The 18158-nt window shown below is 41.5% G+C and overlaps 1 protein-coding gene across 1 annotated transcript in view; it reads right to left on the bottom strand.

Moving 5' to 3' along the window:
* The window catches only part of DDX10 (DEAD-box helicase 10), a 277103-nt gene extending 259243 nt beyond the window's left edge, over positions 1 to 17860 (bottom strand). Inside the window, exons 1-4 of the mRNA XM_004764391.3 lie at positions 17554 to 17860; positions 9489 to 9549; positions 8395 to 8525; positions 6942 to 7100 (exon numbers count right to left, since the gene is read on the bottom strand). Of these exons, the coding sequence (XP_004764448.1) occupies positions 6942 to 7100; positions 8395 to 8525; positions 9489 to 9549; positions 17554 to 17739 (537 nt within the window). The 5' untranslated portion in view covers positions 17740 to 17860. The remainder of the gene's footprint in view (positions 1 to 6941; positions 7101 to 8394; positions 8526 to 9488; positions 9550 to 17553) is intronic.
* Positions 17861 to 18158: the final 298 nt, after the last annotated feature.

Here is an 18158-nt window from a genome sequence, read left to right as displayed (position 1 = left end):
CCAGAACTTACACTGGAATCACTGCCATTATTTAAGTCAGAACCCAGAGGCCCTAGGGAGGCTCTGACACCATGCGCTCTCTATGTTCTAGAATTTGGCTCCTTGAAACAAGAACCACAGAAAGTTAGTTGTTAAAGATGCATGACAGATACATGAGTATGTGAGGGCTTATGATGCTACTCCTTCTTTGCATATATCTGCATATAAATTCAAGAACTCAAGTATTATCCTCATAGTCTAGAAGAGACTGTAGCACAAACAAGGACACCAAGTATACTAGCAGGAAGACCAGAAGTTGCGTAGCAGGTTCCACCATGAGCTAAAATCAACATTCCTCAAAACCATCTTCTACTCCAGAAAGCTAGAGGATCAGACAAAACTGACTTTAAAACAATGACTGTAACAAAAAAAACAAAAAAGGGCATTACATAATGATAAAGGGATCAATCCAAAATAAGTGAATATATTTATGCACCAAACACAGAAGCATGTAAACACAAAAAACATTAACAGACTAAAGGGAGAAACTGACAGCGATACCCTAATAGTAGGAGACTTTAATACCCCACCTAACATCAATGGTAGATTATCGGGACAGAAAATCAATGAGGAAATATTAGACTTAAACAATACATGAGAACACATGAACTTAACAGGTATGTACAAAACATTTCATCTAAAAAATTCAGAATACACATACTTTTCAAGTATAAATAGACCATTCTCCAAGACAGAACATGTGTTAGGCCACAAAATCAGTCTTCAAATTGAAGACTGACATCAGTCTCAAATTGAAGGCCTGTATCATAGTGATACAGGCCTAACTCAAAAAACAAGAAAAACGCCAAAATAAACAATTTAACTTTACACCAACAGGAACCAAAAAAAGAACAGATAAAGCCCAAAGTTATCAGAAGGAAAGACATAAAGATCAGAGTGGAAATAAATGAAAGAGAGTCTCAAAAGACAATAGAAGGGGTGCCTGAGTGGTTCAGTAGGTTAAGCGTCTGCCTTCAGTTCAGATCACTATCTCAGGGTCCTGGGATCAAGTCCCAAGTCCTGGGATCCAGTCCCACATCAGGCTCCCTGCTCAGCAGGGAGTCTGCTTGTCCTTTTCCCTCTGTCCCTCCCCTCACTCATCCTCTCTCTGAAATAAAATCTTTAAAAAAAACAAACAATAGAAAATATCAATAAAATGAAAGCTGGTTCTGTGAAAAGACTTTTTAAAAACTGACAAACTGCTAACCATACTCATCAGGGAAAAAAAAAGGAAATCTCCGAAAAAAATGCATAAATGAAGTGATAGCCAACACCACAGAAATAAAAAGAATTAAAGTGACAACTAGAATTACATTACAGCAAGCTGAAAAACCTAGATAACAATAAGTTCCTAGAAACACACAACCTTCTAAGACTGAATCACAAAGAGACAATCTGAAAAGTCTGATTACAAGTAATGAAATCAAATCAATACTTTTAACACTCCCAAACAACAAGTCCAGGACTGGGCAGCTTCACAGGTGAATTCTAACATTTGAAGAAGAGTTAATACCTGTCTTCCTCAAATTTATCTCAAAAATTGAAGAGGAAGGCGCACTCCCAAACTAATTTCACAGGACAAGCATTATGCACATACCAAAATCAGACAATAACACCACAGGAAAAAAAAAAAAAAAGAAGGAAAGAAGAAAGAAAACTATTGACCACAATCTCTGATAAACAGAGATGCAAAAATCCTCAACAAAATATTAGCAAACTCATACTTAATACAATTCCTATCAAAATACCAATAGCTTTTTTCATAGAACTAGAACAAATAATACTAAAATCTGTATGGAACCACAGAAGACCTTGAATAGCCAAAGCAATCTTAAAAAAACAAAAACAAAACTGGAGGTATCACAATTCCAGATTTCAAGTTACACTACAAAGCGGTAGTGATTAAAACAGTATCTAATACCGGCATAAAAACAAACACAAAGGTCAAAGGAATAATACACAGAAGTCTACCCACAACTATATGGTCAACTAATATTCGACAAAGTAGAAAAGGCTATCCAATGAGAAAAAGTTAGCCTCTCCAAGAATATTGGGAAAACTGGAGAGCCACATGCAAAAGAATTAAACTAGAGCACTTTGTTATACAAAAATAAAATGGATTAGAGACTTAAATGTTAAGAACTGAAACCCTGAAAATTCTTGAAGAGAACATAGACATAATCTCTGATGTCACTCATAGGAACATTTTTCTAAGTATGTCTGAGGTAAGGGAAATAAAAGCAAAAATACACTACTGGGACTATGTCAAAATAAAAAGTTTCTGCATAGCAAAGTTAACAAGTCGGCAAAACTGAGACAATCTATATAATGGGAGAAGATATTTGCAAATGACCTATCTGATAAGCATTAATATCCAAAATATATAAAGAACTGATATAACTCAATACACAAATAATCCAATTAAAAAATGGGCAGAAGGCTCTCATTTTCCCAAAGAAGCCATATGGATGGCCAACAGACACATGAAAAGATCCTCAACATTACTCATCATCAGGGAAATGCAAATCAAAACCACAATGAGATACGGTCTCACACCGGTTAGAACACCTAAAATCAACAACACAAGAAAAAATAGGTGCTGACAAGGATGTGGAGAAAGATGAACACTTTCACACTACTGGTTGGAATGCAAGCTGGTACAGCCACTCTGGAAAACAATATCGAGATTCCTCAAAAAGTTAAAAATAGGGGCACCCAGGTGGCACAGCTGGTTAAGTGTTAGACTCGATTTAAGCTCAGGTCATGATCTCAGGGTCATGAGATTGAGCCCCACGTAGGGCTCTGTGCTCAGCACAGTCTGCCTGCCTGTCTCTCTTCCTCCTCATCCCTCTCCTCCAGCTTGTGCAGGCACTCACACTCTCTCTCTCTCTCTCTCAAATATATAAATAAATAAAATCTTAAAAAAAAAAAATACTAGACACCTTTGTCTAAAGAGTCCTTCAGAAAACAAAAAAAGTTAGGGGCACCTGGGTGGCTCAGTGGGTTAAAGCCTCTGCTTTCAGCTCGGGTCATGATCCCAGGGTCCTGGGACTGAGCCCCACATCGGGCTCTCTGCTCACCAGGGAGCCTGCTTCCCCCTCTTTCTCTCTGCCTGCCTCTCTGCCTACTTGTGATCTCTGTCTGTCAAATAAATAAATCAAATCTTTTAAAAAAAAAAAATTTTAAATAGAACTATCCTAGGACCCAGCAATCTCACTACTAGGTATTTACCCAAAGAATACAAAACACTCATTCAAAAGGATACACGCACCCTGAATAGCAGCCTTATCTACAAAAGCTAAATTATGGAAAGTCCAAGTATCCAACGGATGAATGTACAGAGAAGAGGTGGTATATATATATACACAATGGAATATCACTCAACCATTTAAAAAAAAAATGAAATCTTGCCTTTTGCAATGACATGGATGGAGCTAGAGTATACCATGTTAAGCTAACTAAATCAAAGAAAGGAAAATACTTTATGGTATCACTCACATGTGGAATTTAAAAAACAAAACAAATGAGCATAGGAAAACAAGAGAAAGAAAGAGCAGCAAACCAAGAAAAAGACTCTTAGCTACAGAGAACTGATGGTTAGGAGGGAAGGTAGGTGGAGAGATGGGGAAATAGGGAATAGAGATTAAAGAATATACTTATTGTGATGGGGAAAAAAATGATAAAAAATTTATTAGCAAACCAGATCCAACAATATAAGAATTATACACCACGATCAAGTGGGATTTATTCCACAAATGCAAGAACAGCTCAACATCTGCAAATCAACATGATACACAGTATTAACAATACAAAGGATTAAAAACATAAGAGCTCAAAAGATGCAGAAAAAGTATATGACCAAATTCAACATCTACTAATGATAAAAATTCTCAACAAAGTGGATATGGAAGGAACATAACTCAATATAATAAAGGCCACATAAGACAAACTCAAAACTAACATCATACTCAACGGTAAAAACCTAAAAGCTTTTCCTAGCCAGAGCAATTAGGCAAGAAAAAGAACGAAAAGGCACCCAATTGAAAAGGAAGAAGTAGGGACGCCTGGGTGGCTCAGTTGGTTAAGCAGCTGCCTTCGGCTCAGGTCATGATCCCAGGATTCTGGGATAGAGTCCCACATCGGGCTCCTTGCTCCGCAGGGAGCCTGCTTCTCCCTCTGCCTCTGCCTGTCTCTCTGTCTGCCTGTGCTCACTCGCTCTCTCTCCCTCTGTCTCTGACAAATAAATAAATAAAATCTTTAAAAAAAGAAAGAAAAGGAAGAAGTAAAACTGTCACTATCTGTTGATACAGGATACTATATATATATATATATATAACCCTGAAGACTCAACCAAAAAAGTATGAGAACTAATACAGGAATTCAGTAAAGTCACAGATATAAAATTAACATATAGAAATCATTTGTGTTTCCACATACTAATAATAAGCATTTAGAAAGAAATTAAGAAAACAGTCCCATTTACGATTGCACCAAAAAATAATAAAATACCTAAAAATTAATAACTAAAGAGATGAAAAAAAATACCCATACTCTGAAAACTTTAAGACACTCATGAAAGAAACTGAATACTACACAAATGGAAACATATCTAGAGCTCATAGATAGCAAAAACGTTGTTCAAATGTCCATACTACCCAAAGCAAGCTACAGATTCAGTGCAATCCCCACTGAAATAACAATGGCATTTTCACAGAAATCAAACAAACAATTCTAAAATTTGCATGAAACCACAAAGACCCCAAAGAGCCAATGCAATCTTGAGAAAGAACAAAGCTAGAGGTACCACAATCCCAGATTTCAAACTGTATTACAAGCTATCATAACCAAAACAGTATGGTACTGGCACAAAATGGACACAGAGATCAATGTAATAGAATACAGAGCCCAGAAATAAACCCACACATGTATTAAATTAAATTACACATGTAATCTGTGACAAAAGAAAAAAGAACATACAAGGGAGAAAAGACTGTCTCTTCTATTGATGGTGTCAAGAAAACTGGACAGATATATGCAAAAAAAAAAGTCAAAATGGGCCACTATCTTTTACAATATACAAAAACTAGAAATGGATTAAAGACTTCAACATAAGACCTGAAAGCACTCTTAGAAGAAAACATAAGCAGTGATCTCTTGGCCTTAGCAACATTTCTCTTGATATGTCTCCTTAGGCAAGGGAAACAAAAGCAAAAATAAACTATTAGGACTTCATCAAAGTAAAAAGTTTTTGTACAACAAAGGAAACCAACAAGAAAACGAAAAGGCAACCTACTAAATGGAAAAAGGTATCTGCAAATAACATATCTGATAAAGGGTTACTATCCTACATATATATGAGATATATAATACCCTATAATATTCTATTTATAAATAATTATATGTCATATACATATTATATATATATAAAGAACTTCTACAAACTCAACACCAAAAAAACAAACAACCCAATTAAAAAGTGGGCTTAGGACTTGGGTATTTTCCCCAAGACCTATAGTTCCCAAAGATATACAGTTTCCCAAAGGGAAACGGGCATATGAAAAGATGCTCCAGGTCACCAATCATCAGAGAAATCCAAATCAAAACCACCATGAGGTATCACCAAACACCTGCCAGATTGGCTAACATCAAAAAGAAGTAAGCATTGATGAGGATATAGTGAAAAGGGAACCTCTGTGCACTGTTGGGGGTAATGAGAACTGACGCAACCACTGTGGAAACCAGTATGGAGGTTCCTCAAAGAAATTAAAAATAGAACTACCATACAATCCAACAATTCCTGTTCTGGATATTTATCCAAAGAAAATAAACTAATTCGAAGAGGCATGTACAGCCCTATGGTCACTGTAGCATTATGTATAATAGCCTAGATATGGAAGTAGCCCAAGTGTCCATCAACAGGTGAATGGATAAAAAAGATGTGGTATATATATATATATATATATAATGTGTCCAATATATATAATTATATATATATATATATATAATGTGTCCAATATATATAATTATATATATATATATATATATATATATATATATATAAAGGAAAATTACTCAGCCATAAAAAAAGAATGAGATCTTGCCACCTGCAACAACATGGGCAGACCCAGGGAATATTATGCTTAAGTGAAATAAGTCAGAAGAAGACAAATACCATGTAATTTCACTTACATATGGAATCTAAAAAAAAAAAACAAAACAACAACAAGCAGAACTAGACCCATAAATACAGAAAACTAACTGATGATTGCCAAAGCAGAGAGGGAATGGCAAAATGGGTGAAACGGAGTAGAAGATACAAGCTTCCAGGTATGGAATAACTAAGTCACAGGGATGAAAGGCACAGCACAGGGAATACAGTCAACGGTACTGTAATGGTGTTGTATGGTGTTAGATGGTAGCACTTGCCATGAGCATACCAGAACATATAGACTTATTGAATCAGTATGTTGTACACCTGAAACTAATATAATTATGCTAACTATACTTCAACCTAAAAAATAAAGATTAAAAAAAATTTTAAACACTGTTTTCCTTTCTGCTGCTGCTGACCCAGCAAAGTTCAAAATTATTCAAACTATTACATATTTTCTTTAAAGGAACTAATCCAAATACTCAGATGGTACCTTTCCCAAGTAAATTCACATATAGATTTACAGGCTGTTTAAGGTATATTAATCTCAGAGAACCTGATCAATTCAGATACCCTCACAAAAACAGACTTTCTGGACCTTCAAAATTGATAAGCAGAACTCTAGAAGATAGTGACCCCACCACAATGCCAGCCTACTGGTTTAAATAAAATCTCCACCTCTTTCCTGTCAACTGCCACATTGCTCCAATATAAGTTATAGAAAAAAGAAGGACAAGACAAAAGAACAAACCTTTCCACCAATGATGAGACCAGCGGAAAAGTCATGATTCTTTCCTACTTTCCGGAGAACCTCAAAGGTCTGATAGGCCAGTTCTCTCGTAGGTGATATAATCAGAACCCCCAGCCCATCCGTTGACGTCCACTGGAGACGATATAAGGCTTCCAGCACCTCAAAAAAAGACAGCAAATTTGTGTTTAGTAAGTCCCTTCAGGAGGCAGCATTTTGATTCCAAACTGACCCTGCTCCTCCAAATCAAAGGCACCTTCCAAGCAGAAGACATATCAGTCACAAGTGTCATCCCATCAGAAAGAAATTCTTTGCTTTGTTTTTTCTTTTTCTTCCAGCCACCAGATCCCTCAAATCATAGAAGGAAGGGAACATAAACCTCACAGCAGGTCAGCTGCCACCACAGCCCTGCCAGCAGGAGACTGGCCATCAGTGAGAGAGACATGCAGCCCTCAAACTATTAAAACAGGTTTTAGAAAAATATCTGTCACCATTTTCTGAACAGAAACCACATTAAACTTTCATCTGTGTAGTTATTGTAATTATGCAGTGACTGAATTTTCTAGTTGTAAAGAAACACCGCTATGAAAAATTGGATTTAAGGGAAAAATGGTTTTGCAATACTTGGAACAAAAACTCAAATGTGATTTTCCTAAGCCAATTATTTTGTAGGAATTAAATTATGAGACCAAGGGTGCCTGGGTGGCTCAGTGGGTTGAGCTGCTGCCTTCGGCTCAGGTCATAATCTCAGGGTCCTGGGATTGAGTCCCGCATCGGGCTTTCTGCTCAGCAGGGAGCCTGCTTCTTCCTCTCTCTCTGCCTGCCTCTCTGCCTACTTGTGATCTCTCTCTGTCAAATAAATAAATAAAATATTTTAATAAAAATAATAAATAAATAAATAAATAAATAAATTATGAGACCAAGTGCTTAACTGAGATATAAGTAAATTCCTAAGAGGCTCTATTGTTTTACTGCTCAAAACGACAGCTATCAATGACCTAGAAAATTCTCAATGAATCACCCAATCTCCTAGTAGAGAGCATATTTCAGCTTTATCCTAAATGAGTAGCAAGTATAACGTGCAATTGGCAGGTCTGCAAGCATGAGCACATAAACAACCTCTCCAGCCTGCCCCAGTGGCCGTACAACAGTGCAGAACCATGCTCACCTGCCACCCTGGAAGACACACAACCTTCAAGAAGTAAAGGCTTGTCAAGGCACAGTAATTCACTCATTCAAAAAGTTACTGACTGGCTGCCATGTGCCAGGCACTGTGTTAGGATGGAGGGAATACAGTGGACAACAGGACAGTTGCGGCCCTTTCTGATAAAGTTCACATTCTAGCTGAAGAAATCCAACAGGAAACAACTCTCCAGATAATGATTTCTACCTAGGCACAGAATGTTTTAAAAGCATGTAACAGAGGACCTGAACCAATATAAAAAAAATTACTTACTGGAACAAGGAAAGCCAAAGTCTTGCCAGATCCTGTCTTGGCAGCTCCAAGAACATCTTTACCTTGCAAAGCCAAGCCAATGGTCTGTTTCTGTATCTCAGTTACCAAACGATACTGGGCTTCTTGCAAACCTGCCAAGGTGAAGGGGAGGAAAGTGACACTTGAGAAAATCCCTATAAAATGAGAGTATGGGTAAACTATGCCCCCTCAAATTGGTGTTGAAGCCCTAACACCAATACTCAGAAACAGGGCCTGTGAAGTGGTGATTTAGTTCAAATGAGCCCTGATCTGAAGTCACTGGTGTCCTTATAAGAAGGGGAAAGTTGGACACAAAAAGAGATACCAGCGGTACGACTGCACAGTGGGACAACCACGTAAGACACAGCAAGAGGGTGGTCATCCATAAGCCAAGGAGAGAGTCCTGGAACAGACCCTTCCAGGATGGCTCTCAGAGGAAACTAACCCTGCCAGCATCTCCATCTTTGGACTTGTAGCCTCCAGAACGGTGAGAAAATTCATTTCTGTCATTTAAGCAACCCCTACCTCCCAGTCTGATATTTTGTTCTGATGGTCCTAACAGGCTAATATAAAAGATGTCACTTTTATCTTGTTCATTTTAACTAACATAATAGATTTTATTTTAATTACTGAGAGGCCCGGCATCTTGTTTTTTCACTACTGTTCTTTAACTAGTCCAGAAAGAGGGGTGCCTGGGTGGCACAGTGGGTTAGGCATCTGCCTTCGGCTCAGGTTATGACCCCCCAGCGCCCTGGGATCAAGCCCCATGTAGGGCTCCCTGCTCAGCACACAGCCTGCTTCTCTCTCTCCCTCTGCCTGCCTCTCTGCCTACTTATGTTCTCTATCTTTCTGTCAAATAAATACATAAAAACTTAAAAAAAAAAATACTCCAAAAAGCATGAGAATAAAAAATCAGTAAAACGTGAATGAATTAATATTGTTTCTTGGTGTTAAAGGTTCAAGATATCAAGATTATTTGCCAAAATAATATCTTTCACATTAAATGCTCTAAACCTTTTGCCATTTATAAAAAACATCAAGAAACCCAAAATGTCCCAAAATCACCATACACCTACCTTTCAATGTTTTCTTGGACAAGGGGAAATCTGAAAATCTTGTAATTTCATTTACATTTATCTAAAAAAAGAAAAAGGAGACCGTGTCAATTAAGACAAAAAAAATGTACCATATAATTCATCTATTTTACAACAAGGGCATTTTTAGTTCTACATTGTGCTGCCTGGCTAGTCCTTAGTACTACAGGATTGAATTCAACCATCACTTCTAATTAAAAACCACCCTTCCTTCTAGAATGGAATATGCCGTAAGCGAGTTGTTGTGAATCAAAAATACAAGCTTGTAAAATTAAAATTGGTTTAAAAAAAAAAAAAAAGACACCATCTCATTCACTCAAAACACACACACACCACCACCACCACCAACAACAACAACAACAACTTCCTTCACCTCTGAGAACACAGTAAATCACCACCCATCAATTTTAGGAAGAAACTCTACCTTCAGTCCATCCTTCAAAGAATATTAAGAAATAAGGGGCAAAATGACTCTAAGCCACACAGCACAATGACAATACTTCTATTTACACACTTCGTAGAACAGATTGAAGTTAATTGGAGAAATGTATCTTGTTAGCATAAATCTTTTCAAGTTTTAACCATCAATCAGTGGCATGCCAAATCCAACCTGACAACTCTTCATTTGGGGGTACAGTGAAGGAGGGAGCATTAACAATAACCACAAGAAATGTCTCAGTCACACTCTGAAGCCACAATAAGTAACATTTTGCCCTTTAACTTTACATTATCTAAATGTTCATTACTGATGTTCTTCATTAGCATAAACCCAATTTTCTGAATTTCATTTCAGCTACTCAGGGGAATTACTTTATTACAGATGCTGAAAACAGGAACTCCTATTCAGATCTGGGAATATGCTGCCAAATTATTCATGATTCACAAAAGAGAAAAGTTGCATTTGTAAGGTTCATTTATTTAAATTACGCTGCAGGCAGTAAAGGGATGACAACTTTTATTTCATTTTACAGTCTACATATCATCTTTCCCAAGATCCTTAAGGTAGCCCAGATGGGTTATCTCTGTCCTCACATGCTGAAAACACGAATATTAAAACATTGCCTTAATCCCTACAAATCATTCTAAAGAAGAGTGAAAAGGAATAATCAGCGTACTCACATTAGAAAGAGAAAAGTTTGTTATCCTGTCCTGTCCCACCTGGGAACCTTAATTAGAAGATAAATCTTCCAAATACAACAACAAAATTAGAGGCAGTCCACCCATGCACTTGTAATGTGATCAGATGAAAAGCTGTTTTCACAAAGAAGAGAAGTCATACAGGAGGAGCTAGATGAGTGACAGACTGGTGAGTCTCCATCAGAGACACAGCACAGGCAAAGTAGGAAATACTGCACATCTCTCTCTAGTCTTCTGACCTCCTAATGGAAAATCTGGAAGAATGGAATTGTCCCAGCACTCTCTTGACCATTAAAACATATTTTTTAGAAAGAAGTCTAAGAAACAGAAGCAAATTTTTACTCCATTGATGAACTACAACAGGAGTCAGCAAACCATGGCCCAATCCAATCTGCTGCCTGTTCTTGCAAACAGTTTTCCCAGAGCATAGCTACAACCACTCATTTACATAGTGTCTATGTGGTTATGACAGAGAAGGCACGTGGCCGACAAAGCTTAATACTGACTATCTGGCCTGTTCCAGAAAAAGGATGCCAACCCTGTTCCAGAGGGACAATTACATTCCAAGGAATATTTAGAACTCACAGAAGTCAGCTATGGTTCCTACAAACAAAATAACACTGTATCTTCCTTTCAGCCCTTTCACTCCTGGGGCCAGGCCTGGGTGGCTCAGTGGGTTAAGCCTCTGCCTTCAGCTCAGGTCATGATCTCAGGGTCCTGGGAAGGAGCCCTGCATCAGGCTCTCTGCTCAGCAGGGAGCCTGTTTCCCCTCTCTCTCTCTCTCTGCCTGCATGTCAAATCTCTGTCAAATAAATAAATAAATCTTTAAAAAAAAAAAAAGTCACTCCTGTCTTCCAATGTTCACATGCCCTCTACAATCTGTATCACTCTTCTAAAATCAGAGAACAGATGTTTCAATGACAGGACTTGTTCATCACTTCCCATCACTGGTGGGAGAGCTGGAGGGGGTGGAGGGGAGAACAGGGTGAATACCACTGACCACCCCCCTGTACTTCTTCCAACTCTTCTCACAACTCTCTTTTCTCACAAAAGTTAATAATGCTTTCATATCCTCAAAGCTGGTGAAGAAAAAAGAATGTCCTACAATGCTCCACCTCCTGCAGTCACGACAAGAAAAGCACTACTTCAAACCACACCAAATTCTGATTAAGGGGGTAAAACTTGGATTACAGCACAGGGTTCCCATATAGCACTAGCTGATTACTATCATAGAAAGTCTAAATGAATCCAGGTGCAGAGATGGAGTCACTCAGCAACAGTGACAACAGTTGCTGAACTGAAACAAAGAGCTCAGCATTTCTCAGTAAGCTCCAATCCCCCACTCTCCATTGAAACCCCCAACACACACGCTCTACACTGTGGCCTTAGAAACAAAGCACCCAGATCTTGGGCTGCAGGGAAGCCCGTGGGCAGATAAGCAGTGCTTGATCCTACAGAGGCACCACTGACAGCACCACGCTCCCTGACAGCACCACGCTCCCCGGCTGCCCGGAGGGCTGCTCACTGCAGCAGTACGACCACAGACCCCGGTCTGCAGGACCAGAGACCAGAGACTCCCTTAAGGGCAAGTCTGGTTCCAGGATACCCCACCAGCAGAAGCCTGCTTTGACTGTGCTGCAGCCTGAGACTCTTCCTACTGGCTCCTCCTTCAGTCCTCCATCCTTTCCCTATTTCTGTTCCTCCTCCTTCACTTCCACAGACATTCCCCCCCACCAATAAATCTCCAATTCACTTCATCCCAACTTGGTATCTACCTCTCAGAAGACCTAAGACCTAGACTACGGCACCAGTCTTCGACCTGGCCACAGTCTTCACAGCCTTTAACAGCTTGGCTGTGTTCTCCAACTGCTCCTAGACACTCCCCACTGCTTCCAGATTAAGTCTCCAAACATGGCCTCTGTATGAATCTCCCACAGGGGCTGAAACAAATGACCACTGACAGTGGCTTAAACCAACATAAATTTATTACCTCACAACTCTGAAAGTTGGAAGTCCTAAATGGGTCCTCACTCAGTTAAAACTCTTCCTGGTGACTAGAGAAAATCCAGTTCCTTGCTTTTTCCAGCCTCCACAGTCTGCCCACTTCCTTGGATTGGATCCCTCTTCCATCTTCAAACCCAGACAGCAACAATCTTCCCATCTTCCTCACCTCACAGCATCCCCACACATTCCAGGGCCCTTGGGTCATCACTCTGGGCCCACTTGGATAATCCAGACCCCCTCTGTTAAGGTCAGCTGATCAGCAACTTCAATTACCCTTTGCCATGTGACTTATTCACAGGCTCAGGGTGAGGATGCAGGCATCTTCTAACTCCTACAAACTGCTGACAATCCACCTCTGGCCCTCTTCTGCAACCTCATCTGAAGCCAGTTCAGGAACACATAGCACACTCCATGGAGTATGTCCCCCTCAAAGAACACCACATATTTTCACATCTTTTTGTATATCCCTGTGTTGCTCCCTTGATATACAATGTTCTAGCCAATCTTTTCTATCTGGAGAACCCATGATTCAAGAACAAGCTCTACTCATGGCTACCACAAACTGTTGCACGCTTTCTTGCACAAAGACATATGGGGGCTAAAATCCAGCTCACACTGGATTTTTCACACTGGAGTGTGATCCAGCTCACACTCCACAAGCCAGGCCTGAGCCTGCAACCACAAGGAGAAAGGGCAGCATGCCCAGAGGAAACACATCTTTCTCATTCGCCTAGCCAGAAAGGGCAGGTACAGAATAACCCAACCTCTTTCCCACTAATTACACCACCCTCAAATTCCGCAGCACTGTAAGTATCTAGGATTCTAACATTTATCAAAATGTATCAACCCCCCATCTCTGCAGGGACACAGACATATATTTTTTCCCATCTATTTTTACCTAGACCTTAACAAGTACTTTGTCAAACTGTTCGAGATGTTTCTGAATCAAACTGTTCAGTGTTTCACCAGTAAGGCTACTGAACACCACCCCTGTATTATAAACATACTGTAATAATAGTTCAATGCACAGACGCTATCATCTGAGGAACCCTGCAGTGAGGGTCTGCACCTTAGTTCCCTAGACAATAACAAATCTGCTACGATTGTATTCGAGAATTGCTAGCCCTGGCGTTTGATTTCACAGTGTATTTCTTTCTTGACAGAATCTTAGGAAAATATTTCTAAGATTAAAAATAAATAAATAAAACACAACAATACTGGAAAAGCTTCCTTCAGTTTAGTGAAAAGCTGAGAATTGAAACATTCATGAGGTGCAATGCCGTAAAGTGTAGTGATCTGGCTCTCTGGCATCAGACCTAGACCATCTGAGTTGGAACTTTTTCACTACTAGATGTTTAAGCTTGCAGAAATTATTTAATCTTGCTTTTCCTTAAAGCTTCTCACCTGGACAATGGAAACCATCTCATAGTGTCATCTATTTTAAGGATATGGCAAGTCAACACATAAAAAGCTTTGTTAAGTCTTAGTAATTATAATTCAAACAAAAGACCAAAAAGAATAGACCTATTTTACCAACCAGAAGAAAGCCATCTGGTCCTCGTGCACCAAACAACACCCGAACACTAAGCACCTACTTCAGGACAAGCACTGTGCTACCAATGACTGGGAAGCACAAAGGTGAGGGTATTAAAGGTTTCTGACCTGCAGGGGTTCGTGTCTAGCTAGCAGGAAAGTTAAGGCAAAAGCTAAACAAAGAAGCCAATCATCACAGCCTCGTGATAATTCTGCAATAAAAGTGTATACAAAATGCTACAGACACACAGCAGCTTTAACCCCAGGAAGAGAAGTTTAAATCTTGAAGGACTGGGAGGTGTTCCTAGAGTGCAAGAATGGGGGTGCTCACTGCAAATGGTAGAAACATCAACTACCAGGACAAGAAGCATCAGGGAGCGGGATGACTGGGTGGCTCAGTCAGGTAAGCATTGGACTTTAGGTCAGGTTATGATCCTAATTAGGGTCCTGAGATCGAGCCCCGTGTTGGGCTCCTCACTTAGCCAGGAGCCTGTTTCTTCCTCTTCCTCTGCTCATGCTCACTCTCGCTCTCTCTCTCGAATAAATAAGTAAAATCTTTGAATAATCTTGAAAAGAAAAGAAAAGAAAAAGCAGAGGCATCAGGGAGCACAGCCACTTCATGAAACTACAAGTTGTTCTCGTGTGTATGCTTATGCACACCACTTGGTTTTCATGTATTACCTCTTTGAGCCTTTCACTACTCTGGGTAGTTACTAACCTCTGCTGAACCAAACAAAGTGAGACTCAGGGATATTAAGGAGCTTGGCTACTCAAAACCCAAACTGGGTGAGATAAACCAAGTCTGCCTGACCACAAATAAATTACTGTTCCACTGGAGGAGGACGTGTTGACACATGAAAGTATTTGACCATTTTCCTGAAAGTAACTGAGCCAAGGGAGGGTTTTAATCAAGAATAAGATGACTGGATTTTCATCTTGGAAAGAATCACTCTGCCAGCAATACAGAAGATAGACTGGGGGGATAAGGCCTAAGGGCCAAATCCAGCCACCAGTTTTCCTAACTGAAATTTTGCTGGAACACAAGTATACCATCTGTTTAAGTATTTCCATAGCAGCTTTTGTGTTACAACGGCAGAATTGAGTAGTTCCACCCTCCTGAACTGCAAAGCTGAAACCATTTATTATCTGATCCTTTACAGAAAAAGCCTGCTAATCCCTATTACAAGCAATAGTTACTGTAGTAATCCACGCAAGAGATGATGGGGCCTGAACTAAGGCATGGGGTTGGGGGTGGGTGGGTGGAGTAACATTTAAAAAATGTTAAGAGGCAGAGGACATTATCAGTGTAACTGACTGGATGTAAGAGTGCTGAGAGGTAAGTCTCTAGGATTAGGATTACTCCTAGGTTTCTAGCTCAGCAGTCTGCTTAGACAGTGGGCTAGCATGTGGTGGGCTAAGTAACAGCCCCAAATATCTCTACATGCTTACCTCCAGCACTGTGCATATTATCTTAAACAACAAAAGTGATTTTTGTCCAGGTCATTATCAAAGATTTTGAGACGGGAAATTATCCTCAATATTCTGGGTGGGCCCTAAATGCGAACAGAAGTATCCTTATTTTAAAAGGGCAGAAATAAATTTGACACAGAACCACAGGCAATGTGGCCACGGAGGCAGAGATGGGAGTGATGCAGCCATAAGCCAAGGGAAAGCAACCACCAGAAGCCGGAAGTAGCAAGAAATGGATTTTCCCTGAGAATGTCCAGATGGAATATGGCCTTGATGACACGCTGATTCCAGCCCAGGGAAATGGACTTCAGACTTCTGCCTTCCAGAACTATGAAAGAACAAATTTCTCTTCTTTTAAACCATGGAGTTTGCGGCAATTTTTTACAGTGGCAAGAGAGAACTCACACAAAGGACTGTGAATTTGGAAATCAAACCTAATGAGCTCACTTTGGGACTTGTGTATTTAAGGTATCCTGGCAGGCAAAGACATCCGGCGCAGTCAGAAAAAAAGAATATGAACTCAGAAAGGCTGAGGGTAGAATACAAAAAAGGAGTCACCAGTCCACAGGAATAAGCATCGCAATTACACAAAAGAAAGAGAAGCTGAGACTATATTCCTTCAGCAACTCCAGCTAAAGAAGACTCTCAAATGCAATCTAATCGTACTTTACAATGGTTTTTTAAGAGGCTGTGCATACAGCAATAGAAATAACATAACAGCTAATATATTTATATGTTTCGGGCATTGTACAGAATGCCTAACATGCTTCTTACTAACTCCTCCCAACAACTTATAAAATAGATATTATTATGATGCCTTCTAAAGACAAGAAAAGGGAAGCAGACAGAATAAATAACCTGCCCAAAGTCACTCGTCTGATGATCAAAAGCCAGGATCAAATTATCATTTATCTTAACTCAAAAGCCCAAACAAAAATAAAGGTTCTCTACCTAATCTTACTGTTGACCTAAGAGCCGTTTAAAGGAAAGCTATACCAGCAGGACACTTGATGACTATAATTCCAGAAATGTCCCCTATATTAAATCCCTGATTATAGTGCGCACCAGAAGGGGGCAATCACTGACAGGCTGAGTGAGGTGGGTGAAGGCAAACCGACGGGGCAGGTGGGGGTGGAGGAGAAGGGGAGATGGGGTAGGGACCCTGCCAAGGAGACTGAGGGCCGGGGGCAGGGCCAGAGGTTAAAAAGGTAACTACGGGGCCACTCGTCTGAGAACATCCACCACCGTGCAGGATGGCAGGTGGCAGAGACGCACCAGGAGGCCCGCTGTCCTGGGCCAACTCCGGTTCGGGGACGGGAACCGAGGAGAGAAAACGAGATAAGCGCGGGAAGGCAGGAGATGGTGTCGAGCCTGCGGACCCCGCACCAGGGTCAGAAGCGAAGGCTCTGGACTTGGAAAGACGCGGGTCTAGGCTTCAACTCCACACCACCTACTAAGAGGGGAGCTGAAAACAAGTGCCTCGTCTTCTCGGAGCCTCCGTGTTCTCGCCTGTAAAATGGGAATCTGACCCATAGCACAGTTCGAGTCCCACGACTAATGGAAAGCGCCCGGTCAGCGGCTGAAAACACCGGTGCGGTTCCCGCTACCGTCGTCAGTACTACTGCGGGCTCTCGCCGCCCTCAAGCGCCGCTGCATCTCCATCACTTCACGAGGAGCAGGATGGCGAGCTGGGATGGCCCCGAGGCCTTGTCCGCGGCGCCTGGCGGACCACCTGTGGGGCCTCGGCGGGACCCCCACCAGCCCCTGTCACCCCAGTCCCGTCTCCCGCCCGCTGGACTGCGGGTCTGCACCCCCGCCCCGGCCCCCGTGACAGAGCTCCCATCGCCGCCGGGCCTCGGGGCCCCGCCGCTGGCCGGCGCCCCCGACCCAGCGCCGGCCTCACCTTCTCGTAGTTCTGCATGAGGCGGCTGATAGCCTCGCGCTCCACCTGCCACTCGGGCTTCTTCAGCTTCTTCCTCAGCTGCTTCCTTTGGCTCTGCTTATGGCTGTGTTTCTTCTTCCAACGGTTAAAACTCCGCACCGGGTCGGGCCGGCCTCCCGACCCCTGAGACTCGGCAGTTTTGCCCATCGCGGCAGCGGCGGAGACAGTCCAGACCGCCCACAGACACGCGACACCTCAGGCCAAGCGGCGAGACGGCTCTGAGGAGACACGGAACCAGCGTGGGGAGAGAGAGGAGACCGCGCGTGCGCGGAACCCGGAGCCCGCCCCCGAGCTTTTGAAACCGGGGCACGCGCCATTGACTGCAAGGGCTAAGTGGACGCTGATTGGTGACTTGGATTCCGCAGGGCGTAGTGGGCCAGCCGCCGGGAAAGGGAGGCGGAGCGATCCGAGGAAGAGGGCGGGCTAAGGAAGGGATTCCAAAGCACGCCGGCTCTTTAAATGGACGCAGGCGCACAAGTTCCTGTTACTATGGTGACGTCACACTACTTCAGCGCTGTTAATACACGGGCACCCTGGGTTTGCCTTGGCAAAGCGTGCGCCGCACG

This window comes from Mustela putorius, unplaced genomic scaffold, assembly GCF_011764305.1.
Source record: "Mustela putorius furo isolate JIRA1106 unplaced genomic scaffold, ASM1176430v1.1 tig00000198_pilon_pilon_pilon, whole genome shotgun sequence".
Taxonomy (NCBI): domain Eukaryota; kingdom Metazoa; phylum Chordata; class Mammalia; order Carnivora; family Mustelidae; genus Mustela; species Mustela putorius.
The sequence above is the reverse complement of the archived record's forward strand: the minus strand, read 5'-3'. Positions and strand labels throughout refer to the sequence as shown.